The 19,216-nt window shown below is 39.7% G+C and overlaps 2 protein-coding genes across 4 annotated transcripts in view; both read right to left on the bottom strand.

Annotated features, from left to right (window-relative positions):
- tn (tripartite motif containing protein thin) overlaps positions 1-1,978 on the bottom strand; it is a 38,369-nt gene extending 36,391 nt beyond the window's left edge. For 2 of the 3 annotated variants that reach the window (XM_089240628.1, XM_089240629.1), the window contains exon 1: positions 1,647-1,978. The gene's annotated coding sequence lies outside the window, so the exon portion shown is untranslated. The remainder of the gene's footprint in view (positions 1-1,646) is intronic. The other variant, XM_089240625.1, reaches the window with a different exon arrangement.
- Positions 1,979-7,432: 5,454 nt separating this feature from the next.
- Positions 7,433-11,635, bottom strand: LOC149078514 (cilia- and flagella-associated protein 43-like). Its single transcript, XM_089241018.1, has one exon. The coding sequence runs from the start codon at positions 11,633-11,635 to the stop codon at positions 7,433-7,435; it is 4,203 nt and encodes a 1,400-aa protein (XP_089097144.1).
- Positions 11,636-19,216: the final 7,581 nt, after the last annotated feature.

Genomic DNA, 19,216 nt, shown 5'->3' with positions numbered 1-19,216 from the left:
CTCTTCAGAGGGTTCCATCCGTTCCGGTGTTTTTTTAAAAAGTACCTGTTTTTTTAAAAGTACGCGCCACTATAGGTATGCCAGTTTCTGGTAGCAATACGCATTTCCGGCCCACGTACTCAAAGGTTGTAAGCCTGGGATAGATAGTCATAGATACTGTTTCTACTAATATGACTGCACACGAACTATCCTGGAGAGTGTCCGGAATTCCATTTTCCCCAGTTTTATTCCAATTAGCTGACTCGTGGACCACTTTGGTCGAAAAGCGATGGAACCAAAGACTTCCTACAAACTACTTTACTATGCACCAACTCTAGTCATATCGCCATTCAACACTTTACTACCGATCGAGTTGGGTAGGAACTGAAGGCACCATCTGATCGCTGTTCGCTTCAGGTTCGGTAGGGAAAGAACTTGTTATCTATGTCCTTCCCCAGGGTCGAAACCGCGTAAATACGTTAGCCTTCGTGGTGGTAGACGAGCATCTTATCACTGAACCACTCAGGAGCTCAGACTTCCTAGGATATGTCATGGCCAAAATTAATGGCTAAAAACTTTCTAGGCTATCATGGCCAAAACTAATGTCCAAAAACTTCCTAGGCTATATCATGGCCATTAACTTTGACTCCTTTCTGCTGCGGGGGACAACTTTTTTGAAGCACAATAGTTCAATCTAACATTTTGAAATCGGTCTCTACTAATTTTCTCTACGTCTTCTCTTGAAATCAAGACGTTCTTCACGATCAAGTGTTTTCACAAGTTCTGTTTCGTATTAATATGCCACGTGACAAGATGGTTTTGTAGCCCGAATGGTGAGCATAGTAAGTTTTAGCCCAAACTTCCATTAAACACGTGGTTTAATGAGCATTGAATAGAAATATGTTTTACATGAATATATAATCATTAATACCTGGCGTCGTTGGTAAGTTTAATAAGCACTAAAAAAATTATCACTTTTACCGGTGGTTATGCATAATACCCAAGCGTCGCGTCGTCTGTAAACATGATAAATCGTCATTACATACTATACAATGATAATTCATGCAAGTATTGTATCATTACATCGGGGGGTACGATAGTAAAATTTGTTATCATTATATTGGGGTCCGATTATATTCGTCACACACACTAGACTTATTAGAATTTTTTTTAATATTTTTATATCAAATTTACCAACGATGCTTGGTTATTATGTATAACCGCCGGTAAAAGTGATAATGTTTTCATTTTCAGTTCATATCAAATTTGCCAACGACGCGTGGGTATTATACATATTCGCCGGTAAAAGTGATAAATTTATCAAACTCACCAAGACGATTGGTAAGTAGGCATAATAACTTGTTATTATGTACAATAACCGATTAATCACATTTACCGTAACATGTATACAAATATAAGATTATGACCTCCACGATTATTGCCTTCAAGACAATGCAAAAACCTTGACTTTTATATTCCATGATGTTGACAAGAAACTTATCGATACCTTTCTGGTAGAAAATTGAATATTCTGTATCACAACATGCAACGCCAGAACTCTACCATCGCACTGAATGGCAACGTACAAGAAGATGGAATGGAAGTTGCGACCGGCCGATCAGTTAAATATATTAATTAAATATACACACGAGAGGAAGATTCCTTACCGTTTTTACATGATGATATAAAAGTCCGCCATCAATTTGTTTCACACTTTCTGAATCACTGACGGAAACGGCGCGAGAGTTCGCAGAAAAGACATGAGATTGTAGTCAATGGTATGAGAGAGAGTAAGTAGTAGGTGGATATCCTCCACTGGTCTCTTGCGAAGTATGGAAAATGGTGGGTACAGTACCTTCCGCCTCGTTCAAGTGCGTGTTCTCTGACTCGTTGTTCTTCAAGTTCGTTTTCCTTTGACGCAGCAAAAAAAGCCACGAGGTGTCATCCGATGCAATGTCCTTGCAACTCAGCTGAAGAAATCCCTCGCACACTCTTCTCTTCATCCTGCCGTGACCCTTTCGTTCTTCCACTACATTTCTAAAAGAACTGTGGGATCATTGCCAATTTGATGGGGTTTACTTTTTAGTTTTCGTGTTCTGGAGGGGTATCTGCCATCTTGGCAAAGGTTAACGGTTCCCGAAAGTGATGGAGGGTGGTGGTAGCGTAAGTTATTGTCAAAGGTCTGCCGCAGCATCGAAGAAGAAATGACATCTGCGATGTGTCTACCGTCATTCTCTCACCCTCGAATCCCCCCCCCCCTTTTCTATAAGACATTTGTACAACGGTCTTTGTACGTTTCTGAGAACTTAATTGTATTTATGCAGATATGGTGCAAGAAATTGGTGGTATTTTTCATTCCTTTACCAGCCAGAAGTCACTACCGTTTTGGTTTCCTCCATTGCTCGTTTATCAAGTAGTCGACGAGATAAACGCGGAGAATGTTTACTAAAGCCAAGATGCTTTATTTTCTACCTCTTTTTTATGTTTTAACATCGTCTTCACTCAAAAAGACGCACATCCAAAAAAAAAAAAAGACTTTCCCATAATTGCAATGCACTACACCAGCATTTCTCGACCTGTGGTCCGCAGGCGGACGATAATTCGATTCTAAATGAATGAAAAATTATTTATTTGTTGTAATTTGTATTAATAATATCCATATTGGGTTCAAATAAAAAAAATTGTGCCTTCATACTTAGGTTCAACACACATCATAAAGGGAAAATACTGGAAATTACGATTCTAAGTACGATCCTAAGATGCAATTTACGACAATTTGGCTAATTACCGCAAAAATGGGGTAAAGGGTGGGGGCAATAGAGGGCTCTTACAAACCGCAGTAAGCAAAAATTTATTAGACGAAAAAAGCAAAATGAGATGTGGACATCATACAGTCATTTATTTCACGAAAATTCAAATCACTATAAGATGACCATATTTCATTAAGGAAAAATAAGGGGAACTGGGATCTTAAATATACTGTAAAATACGGGACGTCGACAATTGCCATCAAGAACGTTGCCGTAAGTCGACAAAAATCCTTTATTGTAATTAAAATCACTAAAAAATTGAAAAATAAACGTTGAAACTGATGAATATTTGTATTTACAGCTATGATTATTATAATAAATTATGAAAACGCCGCTTATTCACGATTTTAGTAGACATTACGAATTCAAGTAAGCATCGTCGAAAAAACGGGAAAAATGTATAAAACAATTAGGAGCAACTAAAAATACAGGAATGCCCCGTAATACGGGACACAAGTTGTTCGTCGAATTGTTTCAGGCATTTTACCGCACACCAACTCTGGAGATATAACGCCATATGGCAATTTTCTACCGGTGGAGTTAGGTGGGAAATGAAGACGCCATCTATCGGTGGTCACCCTAGACTCAGCAGGTAATGAACTTGTTTTTTATGTTTTATGGCCGTATTTGAATCCGTGGACCTTGACGGTAACCGTCATAGTGGAAGACGAGCATCTTACCACTACGCTACTCGAACACTCAGACATTTTACTGGTCCTTGGGTTCAGAAAGGTTGAGACACGCTGTACTACACCGCTAGCCTTTTTGGTATTTCTCAGGCCCTGTCGTTAAAAGACATTATTTCTCAGATTGTTGGTGATGAATTTATCCGTAAATCACTAAATACTTACGGAAAATTCACCACCACGCAATTCACTGGTAGAAAAATTCATCGACAACAGTTCGTCACCAGTGAGTGATCGACCGAATCAGTTGGTGAATAAGCTAGAGAAATATTCAGTGAGTGACCGTATAAGTGACCATTGTATATAATATAATGTGCAATTTTTTATGACATGCTTTATGCAATTTTTATTTAATGTATATCAATGTAATATTTAGAGAGAAATAATAATAAAATATTCCGACTCGGCCTTTACGACAGATATCACTCTTCTGTGACAAGTCGGGGTTGGGCTCGGTTTTCGAAGTCGATGTCGTATGAGTGATGGAGTGAATGTGGGTGAGTGAGTAACCTCTGACAGAATGAGTGATCGGACGAATGACCGATGAATGATCATATGAATGGCCGAGTGAGTAAGTGAGCGACTGTATAAGTGATCTAGTGAATGACAGAGTGAGTGATCGTATGAATGAGCGAGTGATTGTATTGAGTGAGTGAGTAAGTGAGCAAATGAGTGCACGTATGGGCGAATAGGTGAGTGAGGAGAGGGACTTGAAGATATTGACTGCACTCATATGATCACTGACTCATTCAATCGCTTACTCGATTCTTCTCCTCATTCACCTATTCGCTCATTTCGCTCATATGTTCGCACATTTGCTCACTCACTCAATATAATCACTCGCTCATTCATACGATCACTCACTCTGTCATTCATACGGTCACTCCCTCAATCACTGACTCAGTTTTTAATAACCTCTCACTCGATTACTAATACGGTAATTCACTTTCTCGGACACTCACTGATCACTGGTTAGTGACAGATTGAGGAGTGAAGAACGTCGGTGAGTGAGTGAACGTGTAAGTGACTGAACGGAGTGAGTGAGTGAACGTATAAGTGACCGATTGAGTAGGTGAGTGACAGATCAAGTGATCGCATCATTGAGTTGTGAGTGACGGTATGAATGACTGAGGTGGTGAGTTACCAAGTCAGTGAGTGGGTGAGTTACTAAGTGAGTGAGTGACCGTATGAGTGACTCACTCTCATACTCACTTGCTCATTTGCTAACCTGTTCACTCTCACTCGCTCATTTCCTCATTTATTTTCCTTCTCAATATTTCTTGAAACAATTTCTTTTAATAATTATGTAATTTAAACAACACGGAGAGTGTACTGGAAACCCCTATTCGCCAAGAAACACTGGGCCAAGCTGGACCAATGTGTAGGGAGCCTATGCCCCTGCTGCTTTATTGCGGGGGGGGGGGAGAATGCAAATATTTGCGAATGACTATTGGACCAGGCTGGACATGAGTGTGACCGTGGCTTAAGCGCCCCTCCCCCGACTGGATACAGCCTGTCTGGGATAGTTATGAACCCGTCTTGCTGTAGATATCCGGATGCATCCACCCTTTTGGGAACGACCGAAACATTAAAGTGACAGGAATCTAGGTTGATCTGTTTTTCCAGGTTCATTCAGATTCAATCCGAACACGTGTGACAACCTTCCAGTCTCTAAAAGGTCACTTCCAAACCGTCTAGTTATTGTTCACGCTGCACAAAAGACCGTTATTTTGAATATTAGTTGAATATAGCCTGGTGATCATATAAATGTTACTCAATTGTGGTGTTATGTTACATTCAAACGAAAGGCGGATTTGCGGCTTTGCCGCCTGTGGGCTGCACGAATCTCGCCTCCCTTCTCTAAGGATAGAACGAAGGGGTACGAGGTACAAGAATCGCGACTAGGAAGAAAAAATCGCATAGGAATTGAGGAAGAGATGTGTCCGCACATAGTCAGGAGGAGGAGAGCAGAGAAAATGATCAGTGGGGTTGTGATGATGAGTTTGTTCAAGTCGCGCACCTCATGAAGTTGCCTCTTTCTCTTCTTCGTCTCGCTTCTCGAGTATATATATATAATTACATTATAACCGTTTCCGTTGCTAGTACCTATTATATGTTCCAGTACCTCTTGGTCGCCCCACAAAACACAAACGCCCCACATATAATACACCTGCGCCTTCATGTCACTCTTTTGGTCACATACATGCTTGCGTCCTCTTGGTCACTTCCATGTTCACATACTCTCCAGATCATTCTTTTGGTCATTCATATACTTTCATACTTCCTATACTTTCATACTAGGTCACGCTTTTGGTCAGTGCACGTTTGCACACTATGTCAATCTTTTTTGTTGCTCATTGACCTGATCTCTTGCTTTCTAGGTCACTCTTTTGATCAGCTCGAATACTCCCTATATGACTCTTTTGGTCACTATAGGACCTGTTCTCTCGCTTTCTAGGTCACTCTTTTGATCATTCACATGCTTTCATACTCTCTAGGTCACGCTTTTGGTCAGTTCACGTTTGAACACTATGTCAGCCTTTTTTTGTTGCTCATTGACCCGATCTCTCGCTTTCTAGGTCACACTTTTGATCACATCGAATACTCCCTATATGACCCTTTTGGTCACTATAGAACCCGTTCTCTCGCTTTCTAGGTCACTCTTTTGATCATTCACATGCTTGATTGTGATGCTCTTTTAAAGCTCTTTTGATCATTGCATTTGCTCTAAGTCACTCTTTTGATCATTCGCATGCTTGCACATGCTCTAGGCCATTCTTTTGATCATTTCACGTGCTTGCACATGCTCTAGGTCACTCAATCAGGTTCGAGTTAGAAATCTGGTGAATATGGACTTTGGGACTTTCATCAGAGAGCAGCACTAATCTATTCTCTCGCTTTCTATGCAGAGGTGACTTCATGGTGGGCTGTATACAAGGTGTTCTGTTAATGGACCGACAAACTCAGAGGGTTGTTAGTAGGCATAAAGAAGAACAGAAATTGCTATGGAACCGGGTGTCGCAAACCACGTTGAGAGGGTGAAAATCGTGAAAAACGCACGCAGGCTCTGGGACGAAAAGTGGGTGTCAATTGATCGCTGAATGCGTTCGTGAGTTCCTATGGGGGTCACCTTAAATCACTCGTTTATGTGACGCCTGAGGACACACCGGAGGATATGGTGGCGCGGATTATAGTCGCTACGGCAGGCATCAAAAGCATACCTGGTATCTTCGAGCGCGTCTGGGGATCGTTTTTACGTCGTTGTAGACTGTGCAATGACGCCAGCGGCTGCCACTTTTCCAACAACTGTTGTAATAATTAATCAAATAAATATTTCTGTAGTTGTTATTGTACTTTTTGTCGTTCCAGCGTGACGTCGTAACCTGCATGCGTTTTCGCGATTTTCAACCTCTCAACGTGATTTGCGTGACCATGCTCTATTGCAATTTTTGTTCCTCTTGATGTCTACTAACAACCCTCTGAGTTTGTCGGTCCAGAATACAATGTAGAATTTCGCCACCCTTCTCCTATCTTACTAATTTTCTTGACCACTCAATACTCAAATTTGTCGCCCTGGGCTATAAGCTATTGCTCACTAACCCCGTAAATACGCCGCTGATTTAAAATAGCGTGGAACGAGAAAAAATAATACTGAAACGTTGAGATTTTTAATGAAAACAAAAACAAACTAAGCATTTATTACAATCCGTAAATTGTAACGCGCAGCGTTATGGAAACATTCTCACGAGCATTTGTAGCACGTAATGAAGCATGTAACAAAATAACGTAAGTATGGAACTGCAAGAAATGCATTTGAAATAAACATTGGAACTAGAAAACAAAATATTGGGCAGCATAAGCTATACTTCAGCTTCACTAAGATCCCACACTCGAGAGTCACTCCCTTATGATTAAGTACATAAGGGTGTCACACATTGTTATGATTGAATAACAATTTCATCGCTTGCACATTTCTACGATGGTCATCGTGATTTCTTGCGTGGCCGGCTGGCTGGCCAAGAAACATTCTTCCACCTCCTTCAACTCCGAGGCCAGTTCATTGAGCTGTGCCTGGTACGAGACGGCTGTTGATTCTCCTGTCGCCCTGAGCTCCGTGAGATCGCGGATTTTATCGTAAACTACATCCAAAGCGTCTTGCAACTTCTTGTTCATCAACGTTCCCGTCCAAACGGTTCCCCACAAAACTTTTTTCGTGGACTCGGGATTCCTATTGTTGCCGTCGTCGTTGACTTTGGAATCGGTTAACAGCACGTTTTCCAAGATTCTGCTCTTAACCTTGTTGGAGAACACATCTGTGATGCAGTCCTCGCAATTTCTGGCCACGAAATTGATCTTCTTTATAAGCTTGCGCACTTTTTCGTACTGGGATTTAATCTTGTGGTCCAGGGTTTTCCTCCTGACGAGCAAGTTGTTAAGGGACTGGACGTGTTGGGACTGGATTGTCACGCATGCTTCGACAAGACACTTCCACAGGCGAAACTCGCAGAGCTCTTTCCACTCTTCGTCACTTATTGCTTTGGGACGATATCTCTGGTCGCGCAGTTTTTCCAGGGACTTCTTCACCTTTTCCTGCTCGAGAAGATCATTCGACGCCTTGTAGGGATTCTTCCCAGCTGCGCCAGACGCGATCGGTGGCTTCTGGTGGAACAACCTGTACATCTCTCTGTACTGAGTCCCGTATTTCCTCTTCTGTTCTTTCTTAACTTTGCTATTCATGTCCCGCTCTGAATCTCTCACTTTAACGTATAACTCCTTCGCTTTTCTTCTTATCTCTGTCGAATCCGTGAATGAGTTCTTGAGATGATCTTGGATAATGAGCAAACTTTCTTTGTACTTTGTGCAGTAAGTAGTCCACATACTCATCTCCCTGTCAAGCGTTATAGATACAAGTATGAGATATATCTTTATCTCTTCTTCGTATAACATAAAATCGCATACTATTCTCAGGTCATGCAAGTTCTTCAGCACCCGGTCGCATTTTGCTACGCTCTCACTGATAACCTCTTGCAGGTAGTCATACTGGTACCTCGAGTTCTTGCACTCGATTTCTAGAACTTTCTTGTTGTACTTTTCAGCGGTTTTTCGCTCCTCGTCCGACCATTTCTCCTCCTGTGTTTCGGTCATAAAACTTGGCTTCAGAGGCAATTTTTCCAGCTGAAGAACCGAATCGAGCTCTTCTTGGATGTCCGTTCCCTTAGAGTTGCCTTCTGATCTCTGTAGAACCTCGACATTCTCCACGTAGCTCAAGATGTCATCGGCCAACATGTCCTGCTGATAGGGTTCCTGATAGCACAGGAAGTTCTTCACTTTTCTCAACACCTGCACTTTCCCTCGGATAGTCAAGAGCTCATTTTCGATGTAAAGTTCGCAAGCGTTGAACGTTTGGTTAAACTCTTGTTTCAGTTTCAAAGTGAGATCTTTCGTGAGAGCCACTTGCTCAAGTTTCTCGTCGGTTCCTTCTAATCTGGAAACGTATGAGTGGCCCGTCGTATAAATCTGTATCAAGTTCCGAGCCAGGTCCTCGTCGAGACCAGTATTTTCTCGCAGTACCACTTCAAACGGCGGGTAGCCTTCGTCAACCCGTGATTCGGATCCGCCTTTTCTTGACAGAGCGAGACCGACATCTTCTTCAAAGCTCTTATCCGATTTCATACACGCATAGTTTCTCACTTTCAGATCTATTTTGACGCTTTTGATGACTTTAATCTCGTCGTCAGAGGGTTCCGGGTATTTTCTGTCAGGATGTATAATCTTCGAATAAATCTCCCCGTTTTTCTTAGACAGCTCAGGTATATCTTCATATAAGGGATACATATGAGAAACAAATGTCTCATGTATCATATCTATAGTTGTCTCGGAGATAAGACTGGACACAGATACGTCAAGTTCGGAGAACTTTTTACTGATCTCTTCCTGCGAATTGGTTCCGTTTCTAGAGGCGATGCTGTTTCTTTCGTAGTCCGAAACCATCTTTTCCATCTTTATGCCAGATGGGGTCTCTTCTTGAAGTTCTTTTAGAGCTATTGTTTCTGATGAGCTCAGTTCCTTGGCTCTGATGGCCCAAACGGGCATCGTTGTAGACAAGCTGGGTGATTCGACGTCGTTCAATTCTAGGCATGCGATGACACCATGGTCGTTTCCAGTCACTACATTGTAAGTCAATGCTGATACATCGAGTTTATGTGGAAGTTCTACCCTCGACGTGGGGTTCGAAGACATAGTGACTTCTTCGAGGTTTTGACGTTTCTTGCAGGCGTACGTTTTGCCAAAACAATTGACGTAAATGACATAGCGGTGGTCATGAGATAGGACTAGATCGCAGAGTCCCCAGCATCCATCGAGTTCTTTCATCCACGTAGAAACGACATCAACAGCTTCCGATTCATCGGCCGTCATTATCGGTACGGCATACAATTCGGAAGATATCGGGGTGAACAAAACAGCACCGAGTACGTGATGCAAAACAATCAAAGACGCCGGTGTTTGAATCATTTTCAGTTGCGATGGTAGAGCCTCGACCAATAGATTTCCGAAGCTATCCCTACAATATTTCGTATTATCCGGCAGAAAATCCGAGGGGAGTCGGAATATTTGTAGCACGTCGCCAACTCCATCTCGAAAACAAAACCCCATCCTGATCAGAAGTACCACATATGTGTCGCTGGTGGCATCGCCATCCGAATACATGGACAGGTCCACGACGTAACCTGAAGGTTCGTAGGAGCCGAGAAATTGGAATCCGCTGGAGGGTAATCCACTGTAGATCTTGATTTTTTCTTTCCCAGCTGCTGTCAGTATGTATTTCCCGATGTTTCCGGAGATCACGCGTTGCACGGGAACTTCGTAAGACATTGTGACGCAAAGTAGCCGCACTTTCATCACGTCACTCACGTCCAAGAAGTACAGGCAGCCGCTGGCGAGACCCATTATCAGCACGGGGCAGATGGGACTGCGCCCCATGGTCTGCAGCGTTTCCCCAATCTGGATCTTACTGAAGAAGCTACCAGAGCTCAAATGCCAGATTTGGACGAGTCCGCTCTTCCTTGCAGTAGCGCAGTACTCCGCCTCCGGTTGAATGACCGCCACCGCCACTACCTGACTCCTACTTCCAGAAACGACGCAGAACAGAGTAGCGTTATCGGTGTCATAGCTGAATACAGATCCTCGAGTAGATACTATAGTGAGTTTTCGAAAGTCGGGTGAGAAGAACACGTTATCGATTAATTGCCCGACGTTCATGGTCTTGACGTGATGCCACTTGTTCCCGGCACCAATATCGACCAATAATACGCGGCCATCTGCGTTACCAACGTAAAGCCCGTCGGCATTGTAAGCCAAACCTTTCACCATATCAGCGGAATACAGATAGAGAAGTTTCATAGACAAAGACAGTCCTTCGATACACATTATCGTTCCGTCGTCGCAAGCGACTACTACTTTCCGTCCAGTGACCCAGCAATGACAACTGACGGATACGCGTCTGCCGTTGGTCTCCTCGAGTTTGAAGGGTTTCGATTCTTTTCGAAGAAATTCGCTGTCCTTTCCTCCGCAATTTTCCTTTGCGATCAAGCACTTCTGTTCCAAATTGATTCCCGGACCACTCCGAACAATCTCCAGGAAAGTCAGGCCGAAGCTTTGCTGGAGGCAAAGTTGGTACCAAGCCGAAGGGTTCGTAGTCAAACTATAAGAACAGTCACCATCATAGTAGCAAAGCTGAGTGGTCGAGAGCAGTCTCTCTCCCGATCTCCAATGCCAGATCGTGATGCCGTTGTCTGGTTTACCCGCGACCTCGATCAGGTAGTCCATGCCGCTGAAGGACAGGGTTCTGAACCTGGAGGTCGACCCGCTGCGCATTTCCTTCATGACCTTCATGGACGGGTATTCAACTACGTGTATTTTAGGAAGATCGCAGTCTTCACCGATAGCCATAACTCCTCTGTCTGGCACAGACGCCGTGCACAGCACGCCTCTTCCGGGCAGGGGTACACTTCTGTGGTCCCCGGAGTCGGTGCTGCAGATTCTCATGAAATTTCCGCAAGGGAAACAAATCTTGTTCGGGGACACATAGACCGGGGTGACATTCTGGCAGCTACCGTGAGCCCATTTCAAGTTCAACTCGCCGAACATTGCTTTGTGCATGATAAAGAAGCTGACGCCTAGTTTAAAATATGGAAAGCCACTGAAATATGTTTACCTCGAACGCAGAAATCTTATTTTATTTTTCCTTTTGAAATCAAATTCGTATCTTCCAGATGCGATTCGCAATTTTTTCCCTTTTGAACTTTATTCCGACGGTTTTGACTGCTTCGATAAGAAGATATAAGAACAACATTCCTATAAATGAGATTTACAATCCTCTATAACGGCTACCTAATAATGCCAAATTTTCTTCGCTCTCAGAGTTTGAAATTTAAAAAGTATATATGAACTCCTGTGTCGTGGGCCTCAATTCGAGACCAACTTGAAATATCCTTAATGGCCAATGCCCAACTGTCGAACTGGCTGGCCAATGCCCTGAGTAGTTTTTCATTCTCTCACACAGTTGTTGTCCCAGAGTTGGCCGATACGCATCTAGTGCATCAGCGTTGGCTAAAATGGTGAGTTATATTTTTCCTTGTTGGCATCAATAGAGCACCTGGTATGGATTCTATCCAGAGAATCCATTAATATAGCTTTCCTACATCTCGTAAGTCAACCCACTGCTTATGTATCAGTGTTTCTCAGCATTTGCTGCCCGTGGCTCCCTTTAAACCATATTTTTCTTTATCGTGGCCCACTTGTACTATCCGGAACCCCTCGCTCCATCGAGGAGCGAGACCCTCCCTACTTATTGGATAGATTTTTTTTTGAGCAAGTTCATAGTCAACAAAAAATTAATAAGTAAAGTTGACGTCTGATACAGTTAGGGTTCCTGTACAGTGAGGATAGGGAACGAGAATTGTGACTTCGAAGGAAAAATCGGATAGGGGTGAAAAATCGCAAAGAGATGTCCGCACATAATCAGGAGGAGAAGGATCAAGAAAATGTGTAAAATAACCAGAGGGTGTTCTGAAATGTAAGGGTGTGATGATGATGATGATCCCTCGCCAGAAGCTCTTCTTCACTTTTTTTTCAGAGAGAGAAGAAAATGATCAATCAGCAGATAAAGGTTGGAGGTGAAAACAAACTTGTTTGCTCAAGTCGCGCACCCCTTGGAGTTGCCTCTTTCTCTCGTTTGTCTCGCTCCTCGAGCACGTGCGGTGTATAACAACAAAATAATACAACTGTTTTTTTTTCGCTAATTTCTATTCTACATTCTTGTACCTCTTGGTCGCCTCACTATAAGCGCGGCCCAAGGGTTCTATGCAGTGCCGTCTAAATACCGCGAGGGTTTTCTTGAAAAAATAACTTCTGGGGGGGGGCCCACATACTTAGCTGGAAGTAACATACATGTACGTATTTACCCAATCTCGCAAATCATAGTATCACATTCCATTATGTCACCTTCCCCCCCATCCATTGAAATCAAGCTCAGAACCATGCCATTACCCTAGCATTATCAGGGCCCCCCATACGTAGCTAGTATAGTGCCTGTATATAAATTTACATACTTTATCTTTAAAAACATAGCATCAGATATTATTATCATGAAGCCTCCTACACATTTCAATTCCATAGGCTGTGCCCGTATGCTCCCTTCCCCCATTCATTAAGAAAGGCCCTGGTTTTATGGTCAGTTCTACTTTATTCTGAAACAGACTTTTTTTTCACCACCATACTCGCCATATTTTTCCTTAAACCTTCATTTCTTTGGATCTGAATTTTCACGAATATATCTTCGTGTCCCTCTTAGCATCCTATTATGTCTCCCCTTCAACTTGATTTCCACCCGTGGCTTGCTTGGAATATCTCAGCAACGCAAGGGGGCCCAAAGACCCCCCCCCCCCGTTGCGAAACACTGGTCTGCGTGATCATGTAGCCATCGTTCTTGATATTGATATGAATCTCAGCCCTCCAAACGCGTCTAGTCAGTCCAACATCGACACCGGCAGGTTCCTCATGTTTTTCGTGCAGTGAAGTTTCAATTACGCAACGTTGCACCTCCTGAATGAATCGATTCAGTCGAATTAAGACAATATTTTTTTCTTATGTCATATCTACCGAATTTATAGCTTCTTGCCAAGAGTTTTTCCGGAACTGTATCACGGAAAGACATCATAAAAAGAGCACCGGTGGTTTCAGGCGTCGTAAATCAAACATGTAGTACGTCAGCAGCCACGAACTCGCTCGTTGTATGTATGTGAATCGCACCACTCAGCATTTCCGTCCGTGATTTGCTAAAAATGATGCTGCGGAGGAAAACTGATGGTCTGGCAATAACGTGGCAATAAGCGCATGCGCTGTGGATCAAGAGTTAAGAATAAACATAATGTTCAAAGTCGAGACGTGTACGTGTGTGTTTAGTACAAGGAGGAGAAAAATCATTTTTTTTTACACTTACTTCATCCAGGTTATTGCACTTCCACACGTAGGGGAAAAAAACGATATTTCTAGTTCTCTTTCGAATTGAATAAATCTTCTATAATGTGTGGAATGGCGTAAACATTCATGTTCATGATCCCGACCGCATGCATAAATTTGCACACGGAAAAAAAGAAAATGACCGGATAACACGGAACAAAGTTGGAACATTAAAAATACATTTTGCTAAGCTGTGGATAAAAAAAAACATGTTGCTGACGTACTGAGTTTTGCCCTTTTTTTTCTGTTACTTTCACCTTGAGTTTGTGGATAAATTGCTTTGGAAAAAGATGCTGACTTTGGCATTGGCGGGGGAAAAAAAAGAGACATTTCTAATGCCATTTTGGCTGTTATATGTGAAGGCTGGTCTTGAAATTGTCCTGTAACAGCAACAAATGAATGTCAGCAAGCAGTTGACTGCGCGTGTGTGTCTCTCTTTAGGAAGGATCGCTGAATGGCCAAAAAAAGAGAAAACTAATCTGTATCTAATAGAGGATATTCTGAAAATAATGTCATAAAAATCAAACAAATCGATCCACGGCTGTGATTTTGTTCGAAACAAAAGACTTATCTCCTTAAATCCCAAGCCAATTAGGTTTATTGGTTTTTTTTTTCTATCATAGGTTTGATGACATTTTAGTGTCATTGAACCGTCGTTATTCCTAGGAGGAAGAAAATAAAACTCACCCCCCCCCCAAAGTACCCAAAGAACTACCGGTTAATGTTTTCGTCCTTGTTTTACCTTTTTTTTTTTATTTGCCTGCTTCAAGAGAGAACAATGGCTAACGCTTTTTATATGTTGTGTTTTTTTCTCGTCGTTAAGGTGAGATGAGTGAAACAGGGAATGTGCCAAGGGTAATGGATCAAAATACCTTCAATAATTTCTTGAAGTGATTCTCTGTGAAACGATGTGACACAGGGCACCCTTTCCATACTTGGGGGAATATTTGGCAACTGGCCACCTAACGTTCACTTCTGTCCGTCATTTTGGACATGACACTATAACCTTTGATGTACAGCACGCATCTTCAACCTGTTCCTTTAATGTACTGCAGGCACATATTCAACCTGTTCCTTTAATGTACTGCAGGCATCTTCAACCTGTTCTTTCAATGTACTGCAGGCATCTTCAACCTGTTCCTTTAATGTACTGCAGGCATCTTCAACCTGTTTCTTTAATGTACTGCAGGCATCTTCAACCAATCGTACGGCAGAAATCTTCAATCTCTTCCTTTGATGTACTACAGCAGTGGTTCTCAAACGTTTGTCGATCGCGGCTGCGTTGCGCTATTCACAGTTCATCCACGGTACCCCAAAGTAGTTTAATAGATATTGTGCATCCATGAAAGAAGCATATCAAAGCATAAATAGGCACACATATCAATATTTCCAGCTCGTCACGATGCCTGCCCCTGACAAAGGTTGGCGACACCCACTTTGAGAAACACTGTGTTACAGCAAGGGTGTTCAACGTTAAAGAGAGTGCGGGCCACTTCATTGATTTGAAAGTGACGCGGGTCACTTAATTAAGTGATCTGGTAAAGCACCGTGGGTCACTTATGTGCTCTGTAAATGTGCCGTGGGTCCCTTGAGTGATTTGGATCTGAGCCGCGGTGATTTGCCACGCATCGCTTGAGCTATTTGGAATTGTGGCACGAGACACTTTATTTTTACAAAATGAGGTTTGAGGTAGCGGCCCACGTCAAATAACTCCGAGGGTCACATTTGGCTAGCCGATCATAAATTTATGTGTAACGGCAAAGTACAGTAGAGCTTGGTTAATTCGAAGTCCAAAGTCACAGGAAAAAAGTTCGAAATATCCAGTTAATTATATCCTGGATTTGTAAAATGACCACAAATTGCAACATCATTCATGTAGGATAATAATTATCAATTATTAAAATTTTATCATCAGTATTATAATTATAATAATTGATTTCATTTTTTAGCTGCTCCATTATTCTACTGTTCCGAAAGCAGTATTACTGCGAAATTTCTTGACCCTGCTCAAAGACTGATTTACGGAAACAGTTTATGATCATCTGTTACGAAACTGTTTTACAAATTTTGTTTATCATTGATAGCGTTAGAATGTAATTCTCACTTAATGTAATTCCCATTCTTAATTAATGTAATTCTTATTCTTACTTAATGCAATTCTCATTCTTACTTAATGTAATTCTCATTCTTACTTAATGTAATTCTCATTCTTACTTAATGTAATTATTATTCTTACTTAATGTAATTCTTAATTAATATAATTCTTACTTAATATGATTCTTACTTAATGTAATTCTCATTCTAACTTAATGTAATTCTCATTCTTACTTAATGTAATTCTCATTCTTACTTAATGTAATTCTCATTCTTACTTAATGTAATTATTATTCTTACTTAATGTAATTCTTAATTAATATAATTCTTACTTAATATGATTCTTACTTAATATAATTCTTACTTAACATAATTCTTACTTAATGTAATTCTCATTCTTACTTAATGTAATTCTCATTCTTACTTAATGTAATTCTCATTCTTACTTAATGTAATTCCCATTCTTATTTAATGTAATTCTTATTTAATGTAATTCTTATTCTTACTTAATGTAATTCTTATTCTTACTTAATGTAATTCTTATTCTTACTTAATGTAATTCTTACTTAATATAATTCTTACTTAATGTAATTCTTACTTAATATAATTCTTACTTAATGTAATTCTTACTTAATATAATTCTTACTTAATGTAATTCTCATTCTTACTTAATATAATTCTCATTCTTACTTAATATAATTCTCATTCTTACTTAATGTAATTCTTACTTAATGTAATTCTCATTCTTACTTAATGTAATTCTCATTCTTACTTAATGTAATTCTTACTTAATGTAATTCTCATTCTTACTTAATGTAATTCTTACTTAATATAATTCTCATTCTTACTTAATATAATTCTCATTCTTACTTAATATAATTCTTACTTAATGTAATTCTCATTCTTACTTAATGTAATTCTCATTCTTACTTAATGTAATTCTCATTCTAACTTAATGTAATTCTTACTTAATGTAATTCTCATTCTAACTTAATGTAATTCTCATTCTTACTTAATGTAATTCTCATTCTTACTTAATGTAATTATTATTCTTACTTAATGTAATTCTTAATTAATATAATTCTTACTTAATATGATTCTTATTTAATATAATTCTTACTTAACATAATTCTTACTTAACATAATTCTTACTTAATGTAATTCTCATTCTTACTTAATGTAATTCCCATTCTTATTTAATGTAATTCTTATTTAATATAATTCTTATTCTTACTTAATGTAATTCTTATTCTTACTTAATGTAATTCTTATTCTTACTTAATGTAATTCTTATTCCTACTTAATGTAATTCTTATTCTTACTTAATGTAATTCTTACTTAATATAATTCTTACTTAATGTAATTCTTACTTAATATAATTCTTACTTAATGTAATTCTTACTTAATATAATTCTTACTTAATGTAATTCTCATTCTTACTTAATATAATTCTCATTCTTACTTAATATAATTCTTACTTAATGTAATTCTCATTCTTACTTAATGTAATTCTTACTTAATGTAATTCTTACTTAATGTAATTCTTACTTAATGTAATTCTTACTTAATATAATTCTCATTCTTACTTAATATAATTCTTACTTAATGTAATTCTCATTCTTACTTAATGTAATTCTCATTCTTACTTAATGTAATTCTCATTCTTACTTAATGTAATTCTCATTCTTACTTAATGTAATTCTCATTCTTACTTAATGTAATTCTTACTTAATATAATTCTCATTCTTACTTAATATAATTCTTACTTAATGTAATTCTCATTCTTACTTAATGTAATTCTTACTTAATGTAATTCTTACTTAATGTAATTCTTACTTAATGTAATTCTCATTCTTACTTAATGTAATTCTCATTCTTACTTAATGTAATTCTCATTCTTACTTAATGTAATTCTTACTTAATATAATTCTCATTCTTACTTAATATAATTCTCATTCTTACTTAATATAATTCTTACTTAATGTAATTCTCATTCTTACTTAATATAATTCTTACTTAATGTAATTCTCATTCTTACTTAATGTAATTCTTACTTAATGTAATTCTTACTTAATGTAATTCTTACTTAATATAATTTTTCAAAAACAAATTTTCTCTTATAAAAATGATTTTTTCCCTCTAACTTCGAATTATCCAAAACATTAAAAAAAATTCCAATTAAACAAGACATTTTAACATTAAACTGGATAGAAAACTCAATGGGAGTTAGAGTTCGAACTATCCAAAATTTTCGAATTAACCAAGTTTTACTGTATTAGTATTGCGGGAGGGGGAACTGGGGGGGGGGGCAACCTTTACCGAAAGAAGAGAAAATTGAGTAATATATATACAGGGTGTATACATAGCAACACGCACTGCAAATTAAAGGCGAACTGTTGTGTTCCTAGACGCATACTTTCAATTAGAAAAAGTATCCAAATAACGTGTGAATCTCAGGTAAGTCATTCATATTACAAAGGGTTGTACAGTTATTAATATATAAAAATAAATTTTTTATTCGGATACCCTGTCCTGGAAAACCCAATTAGAAAGTTGTTGCCCAGTCTCTCCCGAGGCCATAAAACGCTTAGGTGATTTTTGCTAAGAAATTCATTTCAAAAAGGCTTTTCTGGTGCTCCAGAATTCTTTTGCCTGTATCTGACCGTTCCGGAAAAATTTATATTCAAGGGCACCAAAAGCACGCTTGCCTCTTATGATCGAGTACATTGTTTCTGGTACGTATGGTGGACCCTGGCAACCTCAACGACTTCATCGTCAGACTATGGCTCAAATACAAATACAAATACAAATACAAATACAACGCCACAACAGGCAAATTGCCCAACGAGGTGGCTGACTTAAGAACATCATGGATCCCCGAGCCCCTACCTACTACTGCTACACCACACATGCACCCCCCCCCCCGCGGAACCCCCCAACGAATCGGTACATGCGGGAATGTGCGTGTACGTGTAGTGCAACCTGACGTAAAGTTTGTTCCTGTGTAATGCTTGTTATGTGTAGTGCTGTCATCTGTCCCCAGTTTTACTAACTATGAGTGAAGTGTTATGGTTGAATGATTTACCGTTGTAGGACTGTTGCTCTCTGTGGCGAGACTTTTTAACG

The sequence above is a fragment of the Pholcus phalangioides genome, unplaced genomic scaffold, assembly GCF_987345545.1.
Source record: "Pholcus phalangioides strain wild (caught in Gottingen) unplaced genomic scaffold, Ppha-v1.0 ptg000013l_1, whole genome shotgun sequence".
Classification (NCBI taxonomy): domain Eukaryota; kingdom Metazoa; phylum Arthropoda; class Arachnida; order Araneae; family Pholcidae; genus Pholcus; species Pholcus phalangioides.
Note: the sequence above shows the minus strand (reverse complement) of the source record. Positions and strands in the feature narration are given on the sequence as shown.

Coding starts and splice junctions, on each gene's coding strand:
- LOC149078514 (XM_089241018.1), bottom strand. CDS start 11,635: ATGCACAAAGCAATGTTCGGCGAGTTGAACTTGAAATGGGCTCACGGT.